Source organism: Cryptotermes secundus, unplaced genomic scaffold, assembly GCF_002891405.2.
Source record: "Cryptotermes secundus unplaced genomic scaffold, Csec_1.0 scaffold250, whole genome shotgun sequence".
Taxonomy (NCBI): Eukaryota; Metazoa; Arthropoda; class Insecta; order Blattodea; family Kalotermitidae; genus Cryptotermes; species Cryptotermes secundus.
In genome coordinates, this window is record NW_019738873.1 from 2,312,688 (window position 1) to 2,339,615 (window position 26,928).

At 40.2% G+C, this 26,928-nt stretch overlaps 1 protein-coding gene across 3 annotated transcripts in view; it reads left to right on the forward strand.

The window, feature by feature from the left end:
- The window catches only part of LOC111871115 (potassium voltage-gated channel protein Shal), a 163,876-nt gene extending 139,438 nt beyond the window's left edge, over positions 1-24,438 (forward strand). The window contains exon 5 of one of the 3 annotated variants that reach the window (XM_023863945.2): positions 23,200-24,438. In XM_023863945.2, coding sequence (XP_023719713.1) covers positions 23,200-23,580 — 381 coding nt within the window. In that variant the 3' untranslated portion in view covers positions 23,581-24,438. Of the gene's footprint in view, positions 1-20,947; positions 21,132-23,199 lie in introns of those variants that run through there. The other 2 variants (XM_023863947.2, XM_023863946.2) reach the window with 2 other exon arrangements.
- Positions 24,439-26,928: the final 2,490 nt, after the last annotated feature.

The following is a 26,928-nucleotide window of genomic DNA, read 5'->3' on the forward strand; positions in this document are numbered from 1 at the left end:
TGTATGAAGATGTATATGTATTATCAGGGTCCAGTGGGCCGCGCCATAGCTCAAGCGGTTAGTCGGTGGCTTCCAACCGCGGCGGCCCGGGGTCGATCCTGGGTCTGGTCAAGTGGGATTTGTGGTGGACAAAGTGGCGCTGGGGCAGGTTTTCTCCGAGTACTTCGGTTTCCCCTGCCAATCTGCATTCCACCAATTGCTCCGCAATCACCCTCCCCTATCACCTGGGGCTGGTACAATAGGCCAGAAGTGGCCGCAGTACAAGGGACTTAGTCCCACCCCACTAGCAATAAAATAATCAGGGTCCACTGGATGTCTGTAATTATTCTGCCCACAGTTACAGAGCTCAGCGGCATGGTGCAGCGTGCAGCAGCAGACAGTAGATCTGCTCATGACAGCCGCTGCTCTTAGATGTTTCGCGTTTGTTTCCGTAATACTAGATACATTCTCTGAGAAAAAATCTCAACTAGACTTAGAGCGGGACACGCGGTAGCGTAGTTGGTTGACGCACTATGCTACAAGCCGGAAGGTCGCGGGATCGATTCCCTATGAAGTAATTGGATTTTTCAGTTTACCTAATCCTTCAGCCGTCACTATGGCCCTGGGGTTGATTCAGCCTCTAATAGAAATGAGTACCAGGAATGTTCCTGGGGCGCAAAGCGCGGCCGGCGCGTAAGGCTGACAACCTCACCGCCACCTATGAGCCGATTGTCTAGAAAATGTGGGAGCCTCGACGTCTCACAACCCAGTGGGCCTATATCGCTGCTATAGTCAGCTGCATCCAACCCTAAAACACATTGCTTTTGCTCATGAGTTGCGGCGTCACTGGAGACGTCTGTCAGGGAAAGATACATTTATGTTGATTCCGACTTCAACTGTTTTTGATGACACTTCAAAATGGAAAGTCACTTACGAAAGAAAAGTGATGTTGGAGTCCCAAGATATTTTGCACATTTATGTATGCTGATTTACTAATTATAAAACATCACTCAGTATATTTGTGCAAATTTCTATTTTTATAATAATGTTATTTCATTTTGTTTAGACGAATGACATATCATCTAAATCAAGAATTGCCAGCTAATAATTTCAGTTTGCTTCGGATTGAATTTAGAATAATTTCACGTACTGCTATGTAGGGTATAAGTTGCTTTATAAATAAGATTATCTACACAGAAGATTCTGTTCCCTGATATCGTTATCGGTTTTCTTTTGAAATATTCAACATGAACATTTACTTTGTTAATGTGAATTGTCCTTCTGGTGCTTCAAGTTGTTACAGTTGATTCTTCGGGACTATGTTTTAAGTATCAGTCATTGTATATTTAAACAAAATTAGCAAAATTCTGTACATAATGATATCTTCATTGCTTCAATGTCTCCTGAATACTAATATTACTAAAATATTAATAATAAGGAAAATTTTGGCAATTAAATAAATGTACAAAGAAGAGTTTCAGGACTGTTTTCTCTGATCATTTTTTATGTAAGGTATGCGGTGTAGTTATGCTTTGTAATTTCATAAAACTCAAGAATTTCAGAATGGGTCTCTGGTTCCTGGTATATTTGTATGCCTCTTGAACTTGAAGCTATGTCATTAATCATTAGCGGCGTTTTATTATCACTTCGTTTTGCAACGTCTTAACTTGCTTGGTGTCACATGTATGTAGCCTCATGACTCTACAGAAAGCTGATCTAGAACTGAGCTACAGAGTCTACAGTAACAAATGTGATAATTTCTGTAGTTCTGATCAAAACACTCAACTTCTATGTACTCTCTTCCTTCCCGCTCTTTATCTATACTCTTCTACTTCGTCTTTCTTCTCTTCTGATCTTTTTTACATTCTTTTACGTTTCATTATTTCATTTTTAATTTATCATTAATAAGGTTTAATTTCTGAATTTATATTTTTTATAGATCTGAAATTATTTCTATGTACAAGCTAATAAAGAGTCAGTATTTCCTGACGGGAAAATTGTTTCGATTTTTGCTACTTTATATGAAATGTCATTTCCAAATGCACTTCTAAAAATAACCAGATATAGATAGAAAAGCATGTTCCTAGATTGTAGATTCCTGTAGTTTTATCGCCCTATGGAGCTGTGTAAACGGTACATATTGGAAATGACTTTTTCCTTATTTCTTTTTTATGCAAAATAAATTATTTCTTAGATGATTTTACACGCGAATTTGTGGAAAAGCAACATAACTCCTTTCCATATTCCCCCCTTGTAAGTGTATCGTGTGCACTGCATACATTCTGTATGCTGGCCCATCTATATAAGCCTGTTACACTAAAACAGCTCTAAGGAAGACGGAGCAACACCGCCACTTCCTTCCGCGCTTGGATAATGCAACACTTAAACAGATAANCCCCCCCCCCCGTTACAACTAAACACAGCAACACTCATGGCACTCTGATGATGTTGCGAAGTTCACCCCATTCATTCTCCGAAAGTGAGTTTAACAACGAAATGATCGCATCTCATTATAATAAGCAGAGTCGTGGTACCCATGGCACAGTGGGCCGCACCATAGCTCAAGCGGTTAGTCGCTGGCTTCCCACCGCGGCGGCCCGGTTTCGATCCCGGGTCTGGTCAAGTGGGATTTGTGGTGGACAAAGTGGCGCTGGGGCGTGTTTTCTCCAAGTATTTCGGTTTCCCCTGCCAATCTTCATTCCAACAAATTCTCCAATAGGCCAATCAGTTTCCGCCGTGCCGAGTAGACCCAGTTGGACTCCACCCCCCACTAAGCGAATTTACAATACTATTGCTTTCGGTATTCTGCTTTGCTTGAGTCACGGCTTCCATGATGCGTATCTTCCTAGATATGTGCAAAAAGGGAACAAGACATATGAATATAGGCTCTGGCGGATTTATAGTTTCCTTTTCTTAGGTGACTTTTTTTTTTTAAATATCTTGTTTTTATTTCGGTTGAAGTAAATATTTGTTTGTTATTCCATCATTTTCAGCCATCTTCTCTCTTGTCTTCTTCTCTTTGTCTAACATTCTCTTCTGTCTTCTGTCTGCCTCTGTCTTAGGTTATCTCGGTGCTGTCTCTCTGACATGTCACATACGTGTACACATATGTATATCCCATAAGTCAGGCAACACGAATTCACAAGTTACACATATCGAGGCACATTTGCGATATGCATGTGTGGAGTTGTCAGGAGACGATTTAAGTAATCAAGCGATATATTGTGTCTTAATATTATCTTGATTATTCTGAAGGTTAGAAATTAACTTAATTTAACTCGGCCTAACTTGTAATGATATTTCATTGGACGTGATTTAAAATTATGGAATTTGGGGGTAGCTGCGAGATCTGTTTCACATTTCCTGGAGCTGATTCGTGTTCGCCGTATAGGAATGTTATCAAATTAATAATATAACTTATTTCAGCAGAATATACCGGAAGGTTTCAATTTATTCGCAATCACATCCGAAGCATTTATATGAACTGTTTTATCTATTCAGATATGATATGGAGGGAGTCAATCTGGCTCAGGAGCTGTTCGGTAAAATTTGCGCGAAACTTTCCGATTGGATTTAAGTTTGAATAGCTTAGTTTCTGAGCTGATTGCCCGTACATTATCCAGCTGCAAAATAGCGATATGTAACCTAATATTTAGACAGTTTTTTTTTTTGCGTAATTTCTCACCAAACAGATGTGGCTTTAAGTTCGGTTATAGAAACCCTTTTGAGATATGTTCATGAGCTCAACACATTTCATGATATAAGCTGAAGGAGTGACGCTCATATAGAGGCAGACTGTTTCCAGTTCCTGCTTTGATTGAGATCAGTAAGTTGATAATAATGAGTCTGTTGTGTGATTATTCAGTTTGAAATAAAGCTTCTATAGCTTCTGGGAGATCAGACAATTTCTATAATGTTGTCTTGTATTGTTCCCTCCTAGAGGCATAAAGGGTTCCGACAATGGTGTGTCACACTCACAATTGCTGGTCTTTTCGCTCTTTATCCATCATCCTTTATTCTGAAAAAAAAAACTAGAAAACACGGCGTTTCGGAAACTGGATCTGTTTCCGTCATCAGATAAAGGGGGGAAGACACCTACTTTGTTGGGTCCCCTCATCAGCAGTGAGGTCTGCAACTCACAGAGAAGATCTGCATCACGTGACAGATTCTTCATGTGTTTCCATTAAGTCTCGAGTGTTCAGGCTTTACTCCACAGATGGCGCTAGTGGTAGGTACTACATGTCTTCACATATTTTTTTTGCATTTTTTTGCATTGGTGTTCATGCACTTCATTTTTCTTTTGGCTAGGTTTGTAGCACAAATTTATACCTCGTCTTCTATCGTAGTTCCACGTATGTACGTGTTTCATAACAATTTTTATTGCATATTTTCCTGTTATGTTCCTCCGAATTATCCTGGTCTCAGGCAATTAAGTAACTGTACTGAATCTGACAGGGGTTGTCCAGTGATTGGGTTTTGCTGTTTCCAACGGACAGATCAGAGTAGGTGCTACCCACTCTTTTCACTTGAGGATGGAAACAGATCCATTCTCCGAAACGTTGTGTCCTCTAGTTGTCTAGAATACCGGACGATGGACAAAGTCCAAAAACCAAGTAACTGTGAGTATAATGGCAGTTCACTGCTTTATATCACGATATAGGTACAGTATTCTTCGTTGTAGTGACGCTTGACTTATGGGTATAACTGATTTCACTGCTACGATATGTTGAGGAACTCTGCCCTTTTTACTTTGCCCCATCTGACCACGTTGCGTTTGTGTCCGACTTGAGCTGTATGAAGCTCCCTGCTAATTCGGACCCAATTTCATGTTCATATCGTGTGCTTCTTGCTCCATTCTAACTCTACTTGACGCTTTCAGCTTTGTGTTACTATCTTATGATGTGTGTTCTCTCTTATGGTGTGTATATTGTGTCAATGTAATTCTCTTTGCTCTGGAAAAGGTAGATTTTACTTTAATTATTCCACTAAATGTTCCAGAATTTTAAGAGTGGATCTCATTATGTCTTACAACACATGGTAAGATATTCTTATATATTACTTGTTTTTAAAAGTACTTCATAACATGATTGAAAATTTTATGAGTATTGACTTTAATAATTTTTTCATTTATACTCCCCCTGCAATTGAATTGTGTAACAACATAAGTTTTTAGTGCACCGCGATGTTACATCCTTGCTCGTCAGCTGATCCCTACATTTTTAGTGTTATTTGAGCATGTTTATATTCCTCTTGCAGCCGCAATAATTGCACAGTAATTTAAACACGTTTCTTGAACTCATATTGCATAATCAATTTTATTTAATGACCAGGTCTGATGTCAAAGAAAGCAACAAGACCGGATAACCTGTAGACCTCCACGGCCCATCATACTGTACAACACTTTCTCTGATTCTTTCTCTTTTCTCCTTACCAGGCTGCACCATTTGTTCGTCTCTCTGCCTCTCGTTCCCCCAGTTAATCATGTCTTTAATAGCCTACTTTTTCAGAAGTGTTATTTTGTCAATGTTGTCGTGTTGAACTTGTGTATGTTGTTTTTTAAATGATTGTGTAAATGTGGGCTTACATGCACGCTATTCTTCTCTCTGGCCTATTAGTAAATTAAAATACCGTTTTTGTTTTTACGTAAATAATTCGGAGATAGGCTTTTTCCAGTAGAAATAAAATTATTTTGAGTAATCCAAGTATTTTTGTATTTAAAATACACTTTTATTCTAAAATTCGTGGAACCTCTTGAATTCTTTAAGCTAAACTCTGTTTTAAGTAACTCTGAGAGTGGATCGTACTTTGATTAGACAATTTCATGGATGAAAAGTCTTGTATATTCAATGACATCTCCTAGGGGCCATCGTTTATAAGTTGCAAACTTTCACGAAATTTGGTAATATCTATAAACAGTGATGATGTTGACATCCCAAGATGGTTTATGAACTCGCCATGTGTTTACCGTCTTCGTCTTAGTTTTCATTATTATTATTATTATTATTATCAACATCGGCATCGTGATCATTATCATGACCATCTTAAAATTCATGTCACGTGATAGAGACCAAATACGTATGTAGCATAATATTAATATTTACAAAATGTCCTCAGGGCATTAACTGGGTAACGGTTACTAATAATCCTGTTTTAAATCTTATTAACGAAGAATCTAAATACCCTGGCAACATTTTATTTAATATCAAATAAATTTAGTCTCCTGTGCTGACGTGTGTTCTTCACGGTATTCAAATCGTGGCGGGTTTGTCCGAGAAAGTGAGACTTGCACGGGGGAAATGTGCAACCCTCTAAGTAGTGATGCGTAATTTGTATACCGTTAGGAAAGTTTTCAGTTACGTATACTTCAGTTCTCGCGTGTTCCTACTGAATTTGCGATATTCATTTTAGTTTTAATCCAAGTACTCACGCTGTATTGAAAATAATTTATAGACTTTAATTGTTTCTTGCATCCTGTTGTGTATTTAATTAATATTAGAGTCAATTTTACCGACCACACAACATATTTTTATTATTATTATTACACTACATGTTTCGACCTCAAGAGGTCATCCTCAGGTGTACGAACACAGCTGTATAATTACACGCAATCACATTCGTCTTCTCACTTATTCGATCCTGTATCTTATTCAGGCCCACGCTCAATAATATATCAAGCTCTCTCATAAAACACAAGTTNTTACTGAAAGCACACTAGTGATCTGAATTGAAATTCGATTCGCAAATTTTAATTTTAACTTTTGACATTTAGAATAATATTTTAACTTGTGTTTTGTGAGAGGAGCTTGATATATTATTGAGCGTGGGCCTGGATAAGATACAGGATCGAATAAGTGAGAAGACGAATGTGATTGTGTGTAATTATACAGCTGTGTTCGTACACCTGAGGATGACCTCTTGAGGTCGAAACATGTAGTGTAATAATAATAATAAAAATATGTTGTGTGGTCGGTAAAATTGACTCTAATATTAATTTATAGACTGTTTTCTTGTTCGCCATGTCCGGGCAGTGAGGGAGTTCAAAGGAATCCATCAAACGGCTCTGACAACTGGAACAAAGACAGGCAGTTGTATCTCATCTAACATCACGGCTCTCTATGTGTTACGGACCACTCTGATTCCTTGCCTACATGCCACAATATGTTTTACTGACAATATGAGACAATATAAGTACAATATCATGTACGTATAATCCATAGAAAATGATATGGAACACTGAATTCTACTGTGCACAAACAGTAACTTGCTAGAAATAGAGAACAGTACAGAATTACAGGATGTCCGGATGAAAGGTATCCAAAATAAAAAATGTATATTTCGGAAACTAATTGTCATACACGTATCCGGTTAATGTCATCGGAAAGGAAAACTCTGAAAGTATTTTCTCATGCCTGGCTTACGCGCATGCGCCGCCACATTTTTGCCACCATGTTACGAGTCACCTGGACAGAGAGATGGCTGGGATATACATTAGCAGAGGTGGAGCAATCGCTTGGCCTCCTAGGTCGCCAGATTTAACCCCAGTGGATCTTTTCTTGTGGGGTTATTTGAAGAACATTGTCTACCAGGTTAAGATCGAGACCTGCAACACCTGAAAGCCCGCATAACGGACGCTGTGGCTATGGTAACACCAAACATGCTTCAAGCCTGGATATTTGTCGTGCCACCAAGGGAGCTCACATTTAAATTTATTGAGAAATTTGTATATACAGAAAAACTTTGATAGTTTCCCTTTGTAGTGGTGTAACCCATAAATGTGTATACTAAAAGCTTTCCGAGATATAATTATTTTACTTTGGAAACCTTTCATCCGGACACTCTGTGTTATTTTAAACCTCGCTTAAAATACCTCATACGTGTACATATATTTGTTACAGCTCTAAGAGGCTGTGTACTGTACCGCTGCTTTGAATTTGGGTACCGGTTTGCAGTCTCCTACTTGTAGGATGTTCATAAATCTTGTTTATTTCTGCAACCATTTCAAATTATGCTCTGAGACACCACGACACTTTGCATAAGCTCAGCGTTAGGAACTTATCGCTACATGTACTTTCCTCTACGATAAACACCAAGGGACGCCTTTCTGTGTGAAAACTTATCGTGTTCCAGAATCGTCTGACATGATTTAATTACTAAACACTATCAAATTAGAACACGTGACAATATTTATTTACTTAATACCTCTACGTTTTTCTACTGTCAGTGTCATAACTGTGGATGTACTATTAACACAAGTTTTCAGGACGCCTATTCAAGGTTTCTGCAACACGGTTCTTGCGCCCTAATATCTTGTAGGGCCTATTGCAGTCGAAGAAATGAAGTACTGTACAATATATTGATAAGTTGTACCAACGGAATAATATACATAATAAAAGTAGCCAACAGACTCTTTGAAAATGTGGCACAGTTTAGATATTTGGGGACAACGATAACAGATCGAAACCTGATTCAGGAGGAAATTAAGAGGAGAATGAACTCGGGTAATGCTTGCTACCATTCAGTCCAGAACCTTTTGTCTTCTCGTCTGCTGTCCAAAAACATAAAAATTAGAATATACAAAACTATAAATTTGCTCGTGGTTCTGTATGGGTGTGAAACTTTGTCTCTAATATTAAGGGAGGAACATAGACTGAGGGTGTTCGAGAACAGGGTGTTGAGGATAATATTTGGACCGAAGAGGGATGAAGTGACAGGAGGTTGGAGAAAACTACATAATGAGGAGCTTCATAACTTGTACTCTTCTTCAAGTATAATTAGAATGATCAAGTCAAGGAGGATGAGGTGGGCAGGGCATGTAGCACGAATAGGGGGAGAAGAGGAATGCATATAGGATATTGGTGGGAAAGCCAGAAGGAAAGAGACCACTGGGAAGACCAAGGCGTAGGTGGGTGAACAATATTAAAATGGACCGTAGAGAGATAGGATGGGATGGTATGGATTGGATTGAACTGGTTCAGGATAGGGACCAGTGGAGGGCTCTTGTGAACACGGTAATGAACCTTCTGGTTCCATAAAATGCTGGGGAATTCTTGAGAAGCTGCAGAATTGGCGGCTCCTCCAGAAGGGCTCAGCTCCATAAGTAAGTAAGTAAGTACGTATATACGAGTAAGCGCAGAAGCGCTTCTCTGTAACTTGCGCTGTTGCTGCAAAATCTGTAGAACATGCTTTGCATCTGACTATGTCTGGGCCGGTCTCCTGCACTAAATGTCAGCTACTCATAATTATTTTACGAGCATTTCGGGGCCATTTGTTGCACGTGTTTCCTTACACCTGGTTTACAACTCGACTTTATTTCCCCCATGAACAAGGTGTCCAAGCCGATATGTGAGACAGGCACCTCCCGAGTGGAAGTCAGAGATGTCGCCGCTCAAACCAGTCTCAGTACGCCGCGCCGTCGCAAAATTATAAATTTAATGTTTATGTATCTTTTTAAATAATCGTCCCCCTCCACCACCGGGTTGCCCAAACCAACCCAATTGCTGATCAGAAGACTTGTTCTGCACACTTTCACCCAACCTCCTATCCAGTGGGTACCGGTTGGTAAAGCGGCCGGGACGTGAAGCTGACAACTCACCTCCAGCTAGTGCCGAGGTCAAGAAAATGTGGATCTATACGTCCACTCCCCCATACGCCTTCATGGCCTAGTGCTTAATTAGTTAAGCACAGGGACAGCACTACCTTTACCTTATAACGGTTACATGACAGTGTAACATGTAACAACACATGTAACAAGAAAATGTTTAAGAGTAATGGCGGGTCTCTTGTAGAAAATTATTTCAGAAATTTAATGTACTTCCGCTTGCAAGCAAACACATTCTGCTTACAATCATTTGTGATGGAGAACTTCGAAAACTGCAAAAGAAATGCAGGTATGTACATAATTAAAACATGACGTGAATATGTCCTTTAGTGCCGTACACTAACCAAGCTAAATATCAGGGAGGAATATACTGCGGATGTTATTCAATATTATAACATTAACAGATCACCAATTTACTCTCAGATGATTTTACTTCTATCGAAATATTTTAAACTTCAAGCATATCTGTACGTGAAACGAGATTTCCTGTACTTGCTTTTAATAAACCTCAGGGTTTATATATAGGCCTATCTATGTCTGGCCATTTCAGAGAAAGTGCCACCATTTTTAAATTTCCGAGTCATGTTGCACTGCCGTGTAACCGTTGTAAGGTAAAGGTAGAGTTGTCCCTGTGCTTAACTAATTAAGCACTAGGCCATGAAGGCGTATGGGGGAGTGGACGTATAGATCCACATTTTCTTGACCTCGGCACTAGCTGGAGGTGAGTTGTCAGCTTCACGTCCCGGCCGCTTTACCAACCGGTACCCACTGGATAGGAGGTTGGGTGAAAGTGTGCAGAACAAGTCTTCTGAGCAGCAATTGGGTTGGTTTGGGAAACCCGGTATAGTTCTCTTGCGGACTACAGGCCACGGAGTTTGTTTTCTTGTATGGACCTATAGCATCCGCGGTTGAAGAAGCTGAACTAATTAACCAAATGAATGGTTTCCAGTTATTACTAATTAGCATTATATATTAGACCAAAGAAAGCGGGCCAAATTGCAATGGTTACAGGATCTAAGCGAGTTAAATACGGATAATCTGAACAATATGAGACGCGAAACCAGCAGGCATTTCAGGAACAAAAAGAGGGAATATCTGAAAGACAAAATTGATGAGCTTGCAATGAACAGTAAGAACAAGAGCATTAGAGACCTGTATAGAGGAATAAATGACTTTCAGAGGGGTTACCGGCCTAGCAGTAACTTAGTGAAGGATGAGAATGGTGATCTGCTTGCAGATTGCAAAATCATGACATAAAGATAGGAAACAGATGTTTTGAAAATGTGGCACAGTTGAGATATTTGGGAACAACGATAACAAATCAAAACCTGATTCAGGAGTAAATTAAGAGGTGATTGAACTCGGGTAATGCCTGCTACCATTCAGTCCAGAACCTTTTGTCTTCTCGTCTGCTGTCTAAAAACATAAAAATTAGAATCTACAAAACTATAAATTTGCTCGTTGTTCTGTATGGGTGTGAAACGTTGTCTCTAATATTAAGGGAGGAATACAGACTGAGGGCGTCGAGGAGAATATTTGGACCGAAGAGAGATGAAGTGACAGGAGGTTGGAGAAAACTGCATAATGAGGAGCTTCATAACTTGTACTCTTCTCCAAGTATAATTAGAATGATCAAGTCAAGGAGGATAAAATGGGTAGGGACTGTAGCACGGATATTGGTTGGAAAGCAGAAGGAAAGAGATCACTATAGAGACCAAAACGTAGGTGGGTGGGTAGTATAAATTGGATCTTAGGGAGATATAATGGGATGATGTGACTGGATTGATCTGGCTCAGGATATGGACCAGTGGAAGGGTCTTGCTAACACGGTTATGAACCTTCCGGTTCCATAAAATGCTGGGAAGTTCTTGAGTAGCTGCACAAATATTGTTTGATGTTACAGTTTACTTGCTCTTACTAAATCATATTAAGTCATGAAGCATTACAACAATACACAAAGCAGTGTGACAATTTCTTTGGTCTGTTTCATATAGAAGACCCCAAAACCAGGACGCATTTTGAGAGAACCTGATAAAACATATGAACTCCTAATTTTGTTTAATTCTTTATCTTCCATTTCCTTCCGTCTTTCAGTGATTTTTATGGACGGTATTCCCATTTTGAAATCCCTGCATGTATGTACGGGACAGAGGATGTCTATATGTTGTGTAGAATACAAACATGAACCACCGATTTGTGACGTATTATTAATATAACAATAGAAATATGTTCATGTAAGTCCACATCTACTGCACACTAACAATGTCCGCTACTGTATTCTGTTTTCCCACTAATTTATTGTGCATTAACCGTTTGCAGGAAATGTCAGAACTAATTCCTTTTAACAGACATTCTTAGTATTTAAGGACCTAAAGTCAATATTGCAACAATGCAGTGTGTCTGCACAAAGTGTCATGTTACTTTATCTTGTAGAATAAGCATGATTTTGAAGTTTACACAAACTATAAAACACAACATAAATTCTGAAAGCGTTATACTTTCAAATTATTTAGGAAGAAAATTCTTGAAATGCATTACGTATTGTGTACATACACTTGACTCTTCTAATGTTGTATAAGAGCTTTCTTTCGGATAGTTCTTATGAAATACTTATGAAACCATGTATAATATTAATACACCTTTCGCTAGCAGCATCGTAAATCGAAATGTTTATCAACCGAAAGTTTCGAACTTAGTGTGGTGTCTTGAATTATGTAACGATTTACGAGTATTTAAGGGATAATTAACTGTTTTGAACTGAATTCGAATAGGTGCAGGAATCAGCATGTTCCTTGAATTCGTTGCTTATTGATCTGCCTTCTCTCGTACTACCAGTTCACACCACTTTAAAGGAGCCGAGTTGTGTGAATGTTGCTATTGTATACACTCGCTCATCTACAAAAATTTGAGAATCCTTCAGAAAAGTTGGAAGAGTGGTACCGTATCTTGAAAATAGAACTCAAAAAGTTGCATTTAATTTATGTTGGGGAGAGAAGGTTTTTTTTTAGTCGAGATAGCGACTGGCTACGGACTGGACGACAGATGGGTCGGGTTTCGGGTCCCGGTAAGGTCAAGAATTTTCTCTTCTCCATGTCGTCCAGACCGGCTTTGCGCCCACCCAGCCTCCTATAGAACAGGTAATGAAGGCTCTTTCCCCGGGGTAAAACGTGAAGCTGACCACTCACCTCCGAATGGTGCCGAGGTCAAGAAAATATGAATCTATACATCCACACCCCCATACGTCTTCATGGAGTTTCACAGGGATAACTTTTTTACCGTGAGCTTAAAAATATGTATAAACAATATTTTGCAGTCATTGCCAGATAAACGGAAAGCAGCGTCTGTGTATACAAAAACGTCCATTTCCTAACCTAATATTCCTTCTTCTTGTACACGCATCATTCACTGTTTCCTACTTGGAATTACGACCTGTGTCCTCCTCCTAAAGTACCGTGCAATTTTTTTTTTAATTTTTTTGAGTTGGATTTGACAAATTCAGGTTGACCTGCAGTCATATCACAAGTATACTGTCGTTCCATAACTGAGAACTCTGGCGTAATAATTGTCTTGAATATAGTTTTTAATATTATCCCTGCGTAACAAGTGACAGCTTCTTGAATGCAGATGATATAATGCGTGTAACTGTGACCGTTTTATTAAAATATCACGTACCTAACCATAAGTCCAGTTCTATGTATTTTTTTAGATGTTTCTTTTGTCTATTTTGGTCATTTCAATTAGAAATCCCATGCAGTTGCTGAACGCGCCTAATTAGGAGACTGATCAAAATTTCTATAATATAAATCGGTAGGTACTCTTGAACTAATATGACAGACATGAAATACATAAATGGATAAAAGAAATAACTATATTATTTTCACAACTATCGTGATGCATTTTCTGTTCATATTTTTGACGTTCACGAATGCTTATTCCTCTATAGACATATAAAATTATAAATATTGTCACTAAACATATCCATTAATTTCGTAATTAATATTTTCGGAGTATACCAAAAGGAAGTTCAATGTCGAATACTTCATTTTCAACGAACCCTATTTTATATTATAGTTTGGAGTATTTATGTCGAATGTTTGTACTGATATATGTAATTATTTCACTCATAAAGCACATAGGCATTATATTGCATTGGAGATTAATCAAAATAAATAGCAGATATGCTTCTATAAGTGCAATATTGACTTATCTCTTATTTTAACAGCTGTCTGTAGTGAGAAGAAGGAAATATGCTTGCCAATTGTGTGTCTTCTGTCCTTTAACCTGTATTCCTACACACGCAATGGGGTAGCTCATTCACTCCGACAAAACATACACACATTTAAAGCACGGTACAGAACTGAATATCAGCACAAACACACAGACACAGTAAAATTGATGACTGCAAAGTAAATGTTCGACAAACGACGCAAATCACCGCTGCATCGGAGAATGTGAAAGTGAAAGAACGGATGCACATTTCAGCATGTACGTGACGTTGAAGTCATTGTGTTACATGTGCATTGCTCCTGTGTACTTCCCGCTGAGATTAATTTCGCCTAACATGGCATTCACGTTTCATTAATACTATAGTGCATATGAGGCATAGACTATATATAAAGTGGTTACATAACTTTGTGTATGGAATTCACGTGAAACTAGGGACTGCTTTACGTATGCCGTATTTTATTACTTTCGTGATGTGTAAAACTTTTTTGAGTATTACTAAAGGGCTCCCGAATAGATAATTTAGCTTTATTTGAAGTTCACACGGCGATGGCTATGAACAGTACCATCTTTTGGAATGTGATATCATGTAGTCTTTTAGGAGTACGCCGACGTTTCGGAGGAGCGTACTATATGCGACATCAATATATTGAGGCACATGCATGGACCGTGCTTGTACGGGCGAAACTCGCCGTCCTAACAGTATAATTAGAGAGGATGGTTTCTGCCTGTACAAATCATGGAACCCTTTTTTGTGGTCTCTGAAAGAACGTGGGCAGTCTTACAGGATTTCCCGTGATGGGGTTTACCACTAGGCGCGTGCGCACTGTCCTTTTCTGCTCAAGCTACCTGGCTCTTCTTCACACAGTTGCTCCTTCCTTTGCATCGCACTGCCTACAGCCGCTGTTAAGGGGCCCATACACGAAAGAGTCTGGCTCGCAAGTCCGACTGTGCTCGGGTTCCAATGAGGCAAACTCGTCCGTGTGTGGGTCGCAAAGTTTGGAGTCAACTCATGCGTCTGTGGCGAAATTTATCCCAGCCCGGCTCCCGAGTCAAGCTCGCCGAGCCGGACTCGTACGTGTATGGGCCCCTTTACTGTTGTTGCTTACCAGTGCGTCTGTTCTCCACACTTCTTCTCTTCGTGAAAACGGCCCTTGTTAGAGCCGTGTACCTTTCCTACACCCCTCAGACCAAGTAGTGGTCTCTGGGCCCCCCGCTTGTCCTTTCTCAACCATCGGGGAGCATATCGGATTTCATGACGTCACATGCAAAAAAAGATGGCACTTTTCAAGTGAATTTGCATTTTCTAATTAAATATTGTATTAGATTTATTTTGGGGCACGCGGTAGCGTAGTTGTTTCAGGTACTATGCTACAAGCCGGCAGGTTGCGGGATCGAATCCCGATGAGGTGGATTTTTTCAATTCACCTAATCCTTCCAGCCGCACTATGGCCCTGGCCTCGACTCAGCCTCTAACAGAAATGAGTACCAGGAATGTTTCTGGGGGTAAAGGGCGGCCGTCGCGTAAGGCTGACAACCTCACCGCCATCTGTGAGCCGATTGTCTAGATAATGTGGGAAACTCAACATCTCACAACCCTATGGGCCTTGACGGCCTGTTACAGGGATAGCTTTACTTCACTTTACTTTAGTTATTAGATTTGTTTTATTTTAGCTGAGGTAACGCAGTCGGTGTAGCGACTGTCTACGGGCTGGGCTACCGAGGGGTTGGAGTTAGAGTCCTGGTAGGGGCAAGAATTTTCTCCACACACTCCAGACCTGCTCGGGGCCAGCTGAGCCTCTTATCCAATGGGTACTGGGGGCTGTCTCGTCTTATGTAAAGCGACCAAGGCGTGAAGCTGACCCCTCAACTCTAACTAGTGTCTAGGCCGAGAAAATATGGAGCTATACATCCACTCCATACGTCTTAATGGCGTAGTGCTTAATTAGTTAAGCACAAGAAAATATTTACCTTACCTTAGGTTTACTTTACGAAACCAAAAATATAATTAACAAGTTCAGACCGTGATTCTGTCGCAACAGAATGAGACGCTACTAACGGTGTTACCTCCCCATTTTGATCTGCAAGTGACATCCCTAATTGTTTGTTTCGAATTATAATCATGCTAAAGCTGTAGTCTCAAATACATTCACACTCTAAAAACAATAATTAAAATATTAATTGTTGACAAAAGTGCATACATGAATCACCAACTATCAGAAAGCTCAGTGAAATGCTTGTGACCTCGATGACAGTTAAATATTTACATGCGCAATAAATCATATTATATTTTCTTTGATCCGTCTGCTTTATGTTCTTCGTAGATGCCACACTTCGTGAAGTTGAAGTTTGCTTTGCAGTCGCAGGTACATCACTCACACAGGCGTTTCCATGCTTAACGTTTTAACTACACAGCTTATTAACACGTTTAGATTAAGAGCCGCTTGGCACACCCGCTGCTGTCACGTGTCTAATTACGTAGTGAACTAAATATTGCTTAAACCGCATCTAAATAAAATTATTTTAATAACATTACGAAGTGATATCACTGACATAATTTACAATTAAAATTGTTTCAAATTTAGAAATTCAACTAAGACAATAACGTCTAAAGACATGATATAATGGTTAATAATGGATTAACACAGACTGCGTTGCACCATCTGATAACCGTGGACAACACCTGCAAGTATCCACATCTAAATCTTCTCCACATATGCAACCTGATATACGAGAGAGAGTCAATAAATAGGTCACAGATGGATGTAAAACTTAAAATATGTGATATTCGAAACTGGGGGGGGGGGACATTTGTTTCTCTGCATATCCTGCACCAGGATTGATACACTTGCCCCATTGCTTTACCAGTACGTCGAAAACCGACGCACAGAAGTCTTTTGACTGTTGTCTCAGCCACTTCCGTGCCTCCGTTTCAACCTCTTCATAATCAGCAAAACATTTCTTCATCCAGCTGTGAACCGCTTTATGCGACAAACACTTTCCACCGTAAAGAGGAAACTTTTCTTTATGAATATTCTTTGCATTGAGTCATTTTGCGTGCAGAAACGCACAACAGAAAAGTGCTATTAGGTAGTACACACTCAAGCACGGTCGCCATTTCGACTACTGAAACCAGCCTGTGAACATGCGCATGCGAATCTACTACGCTGACTGTCATGAAGCTGGACTGTGCTGCTACCTAGTGGTACACAAGCAAAACTATTACGTCCATTACAGCCGTGTTACTTCCATTTGTGGCCTGTTTACCGACTGTCCCTTGTACTACACAACAATGAGTAAACTGTTACGTCTTAATCTACACTGCCTTCACCTCTGCTGCGTATCAGGCATGGACCTCGTTTAGTCCTTGCACGATTCATGTCCTGTTACACCTCAGACAACTTAGTTCAAGCGGTTAGTCACTGGCTGCCCACCGCAGCGGCCCGGGTTCGATCCCGGGTCTGATCAAGTGGATTTGTGGTGGACAAAGTGGCGCTGGGGCGGGTCTTCTCCGAGTATTCGGTTTCCCCTGCCAATCTTCATTCCACCAAATTCGCCATCGTCATGATCACCCGGCGCGGGCTACAAGAGGCCAATCAGTTGCCGCCGTGCCGAGTGGACCCAGCTGGACTCCACCCCCCACTAAGCGAATTTTTAACCACAAGTTAAAATATCTCAAGGAGTGGAAGCCATTTTGCTATTGGGTACGTGAAGATACTGACTTCCTCTTCTCTCTACTAATTACCGACACCATCTTTCGAAGCAGCATGTACGCTTGCTTACTTCATTCTCAATTATCTGGAAATGTAGCTGTTGAGATGCGATCTCGGGGCTTTATTTTGGGCAAGAATGTAAGTAAACACCCCGTCGCCATCTTCTTCCAAATTCTCAACACCGGCAGTTGTCAGACTGCTGAGCACATAGCTTGGATCTTATTCCCTTCTTGCACGAATACTGCTTTCAACATTTCTCTAAAGATGACATAAGAACTACACACCCAAGCAACTGTATAAAGGTTCGGCCACACAGAGCGCTACGCTATGTTCCCTACGTACGCTGTGTACACTCTGCGACGCAGCTAACATAGAGAACATAGCGAACGTAGCGTACGGAAGTCTGTGTGGCCAGTCATATTGGCAATAAAGGGAGATCTTTTTCTGTTCGTATAGCGAACATAGCGTACGTCGCGTACGTAGCGCTGTGTGTGGCCGAACCTTAAGGCGTGGTGTGTCTTTCCATGCGAACTGTGTATCAGTGAGGTCATTACGCGTAATTCTGCGCCACTCCATGTATTCACAAACTACGACATTCGTGTAACGGTGATGAATATTACTAAAATATCTCGCGTCTCTTTCTATTAACTTGGAGGAAATCACGTTCGCGTACAGGACTATGTAGTCACGTTTTTTCATGGCGTGTGACTATAGACGGGGGTTTTCATTGTTAATAGGATTTCTTTGGATCTTTTATACAGCTCGTGACTACACTTTACAATTCACTATTGCACACGCACAGGTGTCCACAGTCACTAAACAACTAACCGTTGTTTTACAGCAGCTTCAAAAAGCTGACGTTCCTTTTCCTCTGGGTTCCTGAACTATCCCCGTGCCTCAGCTACTAGCATCTCACCTCAACAGCTCACAAGGACAGAACCGCAGCAGTTCTCTAACTTACTAACCAACTTGCCCTCCTTATAAATTCTCGTCACGGACAGCACAGAAAGCACCGTCCCTCTGTTGCTGTTGCCTAGTAACGACCTTTCTATAGTTGCTTATTTCGCAACTGTTGCCTAACAATGGACGCTACATGCTACATATTATCTTCATGTGTTAAGATATCGTAGTAGAACATTTTGCTACCCGTGCGAGTATCGGAACATGACATTCTGATTACTGGAGTAATACCACGTAAAACTCGACAAAGTCACGTGGTTGAACAAGATCATCTTTGAGAAATGACAGGGCTCGAGGACTCGATTCCTCTGGCTCAGGATAGGGACAGTGGCTGGCTCCTGTGAGCCCGGTAATGCTGAGACTTCCTGGAGTAGCTGAGCAACTGTTGGCTTCTCATGAAGGAACCAACTCCATTGAGGCAGTTAAATAGATTAAACAAAACGTTAACAGTACAACTATACAATGCAAGGGCGAGTTCCACAGCAGGAATAATGAAAGAGAAGTTTGAACTTTCCTCTGTGATTAAATTCGTATTATGCAACTATTCACCCCTAGTTTTTATTTATTCAAGAAAGCGAGATATCAAAATTATATACACAGTGAATAAATTCTTCACTCATCGGTGTTATTACATATTCTAAAAGATAACTAATATATACATTGTTTATTATATATAAATTGGGGGCACGGGGTAGTATAGTTGGTTGAGGCACTATGCTACCAGCCGGAAGGTCGCGGGTTCCATTCCCGATGAGTTCATTAGATTTTTCAATTGATCTAATCCTTCCAGCCGCACTGTGGCCCCGGGGTGGCCTCAGCCTCTAACAGAAATGAGTACCAAGAATCTTCCTGGAGATAAAGGGCGCCCGGCCGGCTCATATTGCTATCAACCTCACCGCCACTTGTGAGCCGATTGTCTAGAAAACATGGGAGCATCTGCGTCTCATAACATTATTTCCCTCCACGGCCTGTTACAGGGAGAGGCTTCGCAACTTTTAATATATATAATTATTTAATTAAAATTATTTAAAGTCGTGTTGTAACATAACACTACATTAAAAGAATAAAACAAATTTTATTTCAACACACACTAAATTTAATCACGAATTTCTCGCGTTTTCCGATTCGTAATTTTGAAGATTTTCTTGAAACAATTTATTTTTCAATGGTGAATAAAAGGCGTGGGAAATAATACTGTCAATTATATTATCATTAAATATATGTTTTTATGTATTTAGACCTATAATTCAGGTTGGAAAATTTTCTTTCAATCGTTGTCGACGATAAGATTTTTATATAATTTTCGCGTGTTTATGGAAAAAATTGTTGATTGTGTGGTAAGCTTCGCGTCTGACCGGAATATTGGAATTCGAAAATGTAGCGTGACATCCTTGTGTTTAATAGTTTCGAAAACCATAATTGTTACGGAGAAAAATATTAGACAAGAAATGCATCTTGATCTCCTTTACAGTTTCTGTTAAGAATATTTTTGGCTCCGATAAATATTAAGTGACTTATGCTCTCAGTAAATGGATGTAGGTCTTCATATGAGTGCCCTTAACTAGTCTCAGAGAATAACCCTGCAGATTTTGTTACATCTTGCCAATAATAAATTTAATGAAAATCCATTCGCCGATTCAGGGATTATTTCATGCATAAGGACAGACATTAGGACTGTCGAAGAGAAATTAGTTGACGCTCCACAATAATGCAAAAGCGCCAAAAAAGGAAAAGTAGGCGCTTTATAAATTCTGATTAATCGTGTTAAAAAAATTATTATTTTAAATATGTCTAATGATTTTAGTGTTCCATTTTAAGGCATGCGCTCTGATCACATTTGTGAAATGATCTGCAATTCTGCAGACTCTTTATCATACTCGAGATGCACTTCACTATTGCTTTACAGAATTTGTCTCGGAGCTTCAATTTTTCTCAAGTTTCTCGCGTTGTAATAATTCAGCTGCATTCAATTTCATGTTGACACACACTGCTCTCAATTAATTTTATTCTGAAGAACATGGTACGTAAGCTACAGATTAATGCATCACTAAATATTCGCAGCGCAGTCTAACTCTTCGAATTCAGGAACACGTAGTCTTATAATTTAAATTTTAAGTAAGAAACTAATAATATATTTCATATATGGAAGTTAATGCATTTCTTATTAAGTACAAGGATAAGGATATTCCATTAAACAACTTCACATTTTGCTCAAATTATCGGAAGGGCTAAGAAAGTACATAACTCGATGTTAACCATAAAATACGCAAATTGCGCAAACCATCGGAAATGAACTGCGAATTTAATAAGACTTCTTACATCCGCACACAAATTCTCAGAGTTTCTCCCACCCCCTCCGCCCCCCTTCTCCATCTCCTACGAGTGTGAGTGCGTCGCTCTTTCAGCACAGTCAACATCATGATCGCGAGACGTGGCGGGCACGTCTGTCTCATGGCCCGTCCCTGTATTTCAGCGGGCCAGAAACCAGTATATGCCTACCTCCTCGGCCGAACATGTCGACCTACAGGCTGCAGGAGGAATGGACGGCACTTGTCTTGTTGAGGCCTCGTTCTGATTTGCCCACTTCTTCTTCTCTTCTGGTCTTCCTTCTTTTTCTCATGCTGAACCGTACGCCACTGATCGCCCGCCTGCTCGCATGCACGCCACTGCATGGCCTNTTTGCAATTTTTAAACTCTGTTCTCATAGAACCGAGTTCCATATGTCACATGGACGCAGGCCTCAGTTTTTTGCTCGAGGTGCATGGCGGATTGAGAGTGCGTCCTTCTGCATGAGTGGTTAGTGTGTCTGGACGCAGCCTCTAAAGCGTCGTGTTGAGTGGACTCAGCTAGCCGGACCTGTCACTTCTCCTAAGCATGCACGTGTATCTGTGTGTAGCTTTGCTGCGGTCATAACACCTGAGGCCCAAGTTTAACACATTCTTCTTTCACTGTCTTTCTTTCGATTCTACTTTCCTCTTCTTCTGTCTTTGTAAGGTTAAGCATGTGGGGAGTGAGAAATAGTCACGCCTAGAAAGTAGAGTAGAGAGAGTGCCTGCAGCAAGACACCGTGTAGTTTGGTGCATATTAGCAGAGATTGCTCTGAACACTGGTTGTCGAAGGCCGCTTAGTTTGCATGTAAGTGCCGTGCTGCGCGGCTCAAGCGAAGCGGTCCCATAAACTGTACTGTTTTGGGGGTTATTTGGTTAATTACTCAATAAGGGAATTTCGTTATGCTGAAAATGTTTAAATGAAACAGTGATATATTCGCATGTCTCGAACAAGGGAGGAGCCAATTGTTTCTTGATGCTTTGTTTTCAGAAAGAAACACGTAAGTAAAGACTGTTGAACCATCACCCATACGCCTAAACAAGACTGTTCTTTCACAGGTTACTTCGCAGTTGCCATGTCCCAGTTCGGTATTACACAGACCACTTATATTAATACAGGAGATAAATATGATTCCTGTTTCCGTGGGTAGCCTTATTAAAGTTAAACATGTTTGACTGATGTGGAAATTCAACGGTAGCAAGTCCCATAACATGACAGCGATGTTGATATCAACGGTAACAGGTTTGTGGGGAAAGTGGTGTACTTTAATAATATACTGACAAAACTGTTGTTACCTTCTCAATTCGGAACGCATATAAACAGTCATTCGTAACTTCTTTTCGTAATGAAGTATTAAAACGATGCCATAACAAATTAATTTCCTTCAGTTATTTGAAGAGCATACCTTCTGGTCTTCTCCGGTACCCTTTCGTTTTCTATCCTCAAATGCAGTCGTTTCCAACATAATCCCTGAGGCGGTTAAGTCTTGCTTCCTTTCCAAATTTCGTTTGGAAAAGTTTGTTGAACTGAAGCGTGCAGTGCGCTACTATGAGACCGAAGCCTGACAGAAATGCATTTTCAAATCGTTCCTCAACACAAGCCAGCTTCAGCCACGCCACGAGGTGGTGAACCTTGATCTTCTGCTCCACTATCGTCTAGTAGTTCCTATTTCAAATTATTTGAGATATTCATTTAAATAAGTAGCATTAAATACAGTTATATTTTATTAGAGTATTAACCCCTCACTTCACTCTATCATCTCACATAAATTTGCTTCTTCCTCTTCTGTCTTTTCAAGTAATTTCATTCGACCATATTCGATGTTCAGTAAATCGCCTCTGATGATGGTAACATCACAGTGCTCCGACCTCCCCACTGAAGCATAAACAATGTAGGCAGACGTCTTTGCCTCAGGTAGGGTTCGAACAAGTGTTCCTTGTGTTTAGTCCGTCGAGAATCATTTACACGGTACTTTAGCGAGAACAGAATTAAATTTTAGACATAATGCACGATCAATATGACAAAGTGGAAAGAACAATTGCTCCTCTCTGTCCAGAAGAAAAAATTGTTTTTAATGATTGATTCGTGAGGAGTGGGCCGTTGTTAAGAAGATTCACGCGACTAGAAAATGTGGAATAGACGAAACTTTCGAAAGAAGGCTATGGGACGATGGCTAATAGGATTATTGTGGCGGCAAGGTGATGGGACCATCTGCAAGGGTTCAGTTTCAGTTGTCTGGACTCAAAAGCCAAACTTCGAACATAAACAGAACACGTTCATACCATATTTCTCCCCGCGAGGTTAATATTCTTGTCGATTATACAGCATAGTCCTGTTGAGAATGGAGAAGTTCACTGTTTCGTGATATATCGCTTATATGGTGTGTCTGCTTCCTAGAAGCATCAGCGCGGGGCGACGCCTGAGTCCGCTGTCCACGAGGAAGAACTCAACGACATACAGGTCCGTATGCACTCCAATCGCTCTCCACCAAGCGAGCCCACTCCGGACCGCCTCTCTCGGGCCAGTCTCAACCAGAGCAACATGACAGGGGGCGTCGCGACGACAGCAACGGGAGGCACAGGTGCTGGTGGTGCTTCGCTTGTTTCCATCAGCAAGCCCAACTCAACCACATCTTCCACTATGACTGCATCTGTGGTGGTCAATCTTCCAGCGTCTTACCCTGGGTCTGAGGTGGAACCGGCGTCCCCCGTCTCTCCCGGAGCGTCCCCCTCCACATCGCCTGACCAGCAGCCGGAGGTCCGCATCTCCTCATTGTAACTCTCCCCTAATGTAATATCTCACATCGGGCCTTCAGATAAGTATTGAACACCAAGGCATCGACGCGTGCATACACGAGTTCAGCGAACCCATCATTCCGTAGCGGACAGGAAGTGATCAAATTGTGATATAAGGTACTCGTTAGGCGGTGGAAGAAATCAGAGAAACAGAAGGAGTTGCTTTGTGTAGTTGACGACTCAGATTTTGTTGTTGAACCTCCCTGACAAAACAAGAAAATTCCATAACTAGATTGCTTTTCGGTGAGACATGGGGCTCTCATGGCGGTAAGGCTCACGATTAGAGTCCTCGGGGATGTGAAGCCGTGTATGTCTAACGACTCCATCTTTACCCTGAAGACAGAGGCAAGTTCCTCCGAACTGGCCGTACTTACTTACCAGACTACACGACGTCACATCCCAGAAGACAGCTTTCAGAACGTTCCAACGTTATCCTCCTTCGGAGCTGAAGAAAGTGTACCATAATCCTGAAGAAGGCAAAAAGTTTTCGGTCAGGGAAACCATCGGATTACTTCAAGAGACGGAAGTAGCCATGGCTGTTGTTTAATTATTAGTAAGCAAACGTCGTGACGTGAAACAAATGACTTCACATGTAATCAATTTGTCTGTTGCTGTTGTTGATGTTGTTGTTGTTGTTGTTATATGTTCTCTTAATTTTCTAGTTTTAAGCTGTTTCAGGGGAGAGAAAATATTTCTTTTTGTCAAGGTGTAGATTTTTCTTCATAAAAGTCTTTGTCTCCCAGAAAACATTTTTTGTGAGTTGACACAAATTTTAATGTTACGCTTTACTTGCATGCAGACACTTTTCTTAACCGGACAAAATAAAGCATTACAACTGGAACTTCTGCAACCAGTACAGGTTACAAAATGGCGAGTTTCTGAATGAAAGCAGCCCACGTTTCCCCTTTTTTATCCACGTATTTAGCTCCTCGTTATGACCGATACAGATCTAAGCAGAATTATTTGAAGGAGGCCTTCTGGTTGGATGGCCGTCGACTCATGATTTCCGACTGGAATTCCTTTATAGTGATAGAGTGGTAACTTTGCTCTTGACAAATTTCATAATGCCCGCTGTTACGCAATTTATGAAATCAGTCAAGTTAATGATTATTTATTTATTTATTTTCACATTTTAGTTAAAAGTAGCCCTGGAATGCATTTGTATATTATCAACAGGCTAAATTAAATGTAACATGAATACTATGGTACAGACTGCACGCGTTAGTAATAACAGGCCACTTCTACCCTTCTCTTTCCGTGCTCGGTGGATCAGTCGTCGAGAATATTCACCAAATTATGATGAAATAACATATTAGTGATTTCAGAAATAATCTTAAAATGACACTTTTTGTGGTAATGATTGTTAAAATATATATGCATCAACTTTTTTCCCGTGACTATAGATAAATTATTTTAAAATTTTATATATTGTTTCATAAAAGCCCCAAATGTATGCAAGCCATCTCTTCATTACCTTCAATACATAAATGATTACATGATTTATGATCTTACATGTGACTAATTATGTTAATATAGTGAATTTTAAAATCACCTTCCAAAACAGACCCTTTTAGGGAAATGTAAATTATATTGTGTAAGATTTGAGGCTTTCACGGCGGTGACTATGAAGAAAGCAGTCTTCTGGGATTTGGCACCGTGTATATGTGGTGTTAACCGACGTTTCGGAGGAACGTCGTTTAACACCACATATACACGGTGCCAAATCCCAGAAGACTGCTTTCTTTGTAAATTATATTACCTTCTTTTGAACTATTTTCAATGCTTGTTACATATTTATCCTCGTATGATTATAAATTTAAATGTATAAGTATTAAAAATAACATCTAGGAAATGTTTACAGTTTGATAATGAGAACAAATTAATATTATAAAATTTCGGTGTTTTAATAATTATATCACATTTATCATTCATGATGCTCGCAAGCAAATTATTCTTTGTGTTTTATAGAAAGAAACAGCAAAGTTTGAATAATATAATTATCTCCACTTCTTCTTTGGGTGTACCCACAGCACTGACATGTATGCCTATTCCAAAGATGAACAGATGCCCCAAAATGAAGAAAATGACGACCCAAGACTGAGTCTGTTCCACTGTCGCCCCAAGTGCATTGCACAGATTGTTTTGCCTTGGGCGCCATCTTATCCAGAGTACGTTAATTCTCCATCCAACAATAGGCAGACTGAAAAGTTCCAAGTACAATGACCGAAACACACATTTCTATGCTCAGACTTGCACCCGTGTTCCTACACTGGATACCAACTTGTATAATTCTTGCACTTTTTTAAGGAAATCTCTTATCTATTGCTTTTTACTATTGACATAAATCATTCCTTATATTTGTTGAAAGTTAGGCCACTCCATAGCTCAAGCGGTTAGTCGCTGGCTTCCCACCGTGGCGACCCGCGTTCGATCCCGGGTCTGATGAAGTTGGATTTGTGGTGGACAAAGTGGGGCTGGAGCGGGTTTTCTCCGAGTACTTCGGTTTCCCCTGCCAAACTTCATTCCACCAAATTCTCCATCATCATAATCACCCGGGGAAGGTACAATAGGCCATCAGTGGCCGCCGGGCCGAGTGGACCCAGCTGGCCTCCACCCCCCCCCCCACTAGCGAATTAAAACTTTTTGTTGAAAGTTTGATATTAAAGTAGTTTTTAAAGAGTGTCTTAACGAAGCGAAAGGAAGAGATATTTTGGTTTCAGTATCACGTCAAGTGGCTTATATACATATACAGCTTCCGCGAAGTAAAAATAACTACAGAAACCCGGTCACTATTCAATGTAGACATTTATCAAATCGTCCTCTTTTGTCAGAGTAGTTTGAATTATTTGGTGTTTAACACGTGACCCATTTTCAGTTATTTGGGACAAGTTATTCCACCTTTAAGCTTTATGGAAGTATGTAAGTTGTGTAAATTTACATAATAAATTATGCGTTATTTAAATTATTTTTTACATGAACATAAAATTATAGTAATTTGTTCAACTCATACTTAGGCTGTAACTAAGAGAGAATAAAGTTAGTTCGTACGCGTGAACATGCTTCTGATGTTAGCCGACAGATTGCGATACCAAAATATGAATGGTAGGTTATGGTTGGCAGATCTGCATACTAATTGGCGTGCTGCAACAGGTATTTGTCTATTCTTGGCGTCCCGCTTGTAGCTGGCTTACGGCAATTCTACGAATGTAATAAATTACTACTTTGTTGACTGTCCGGTGTTCTTTTCGCCTGAACCTGCTGAGTAGGCGGCAGCTGTGTCATATAGCAGTGGCATTAGTCACGTAGTCCCAGGGATTATTATGATTTTCTA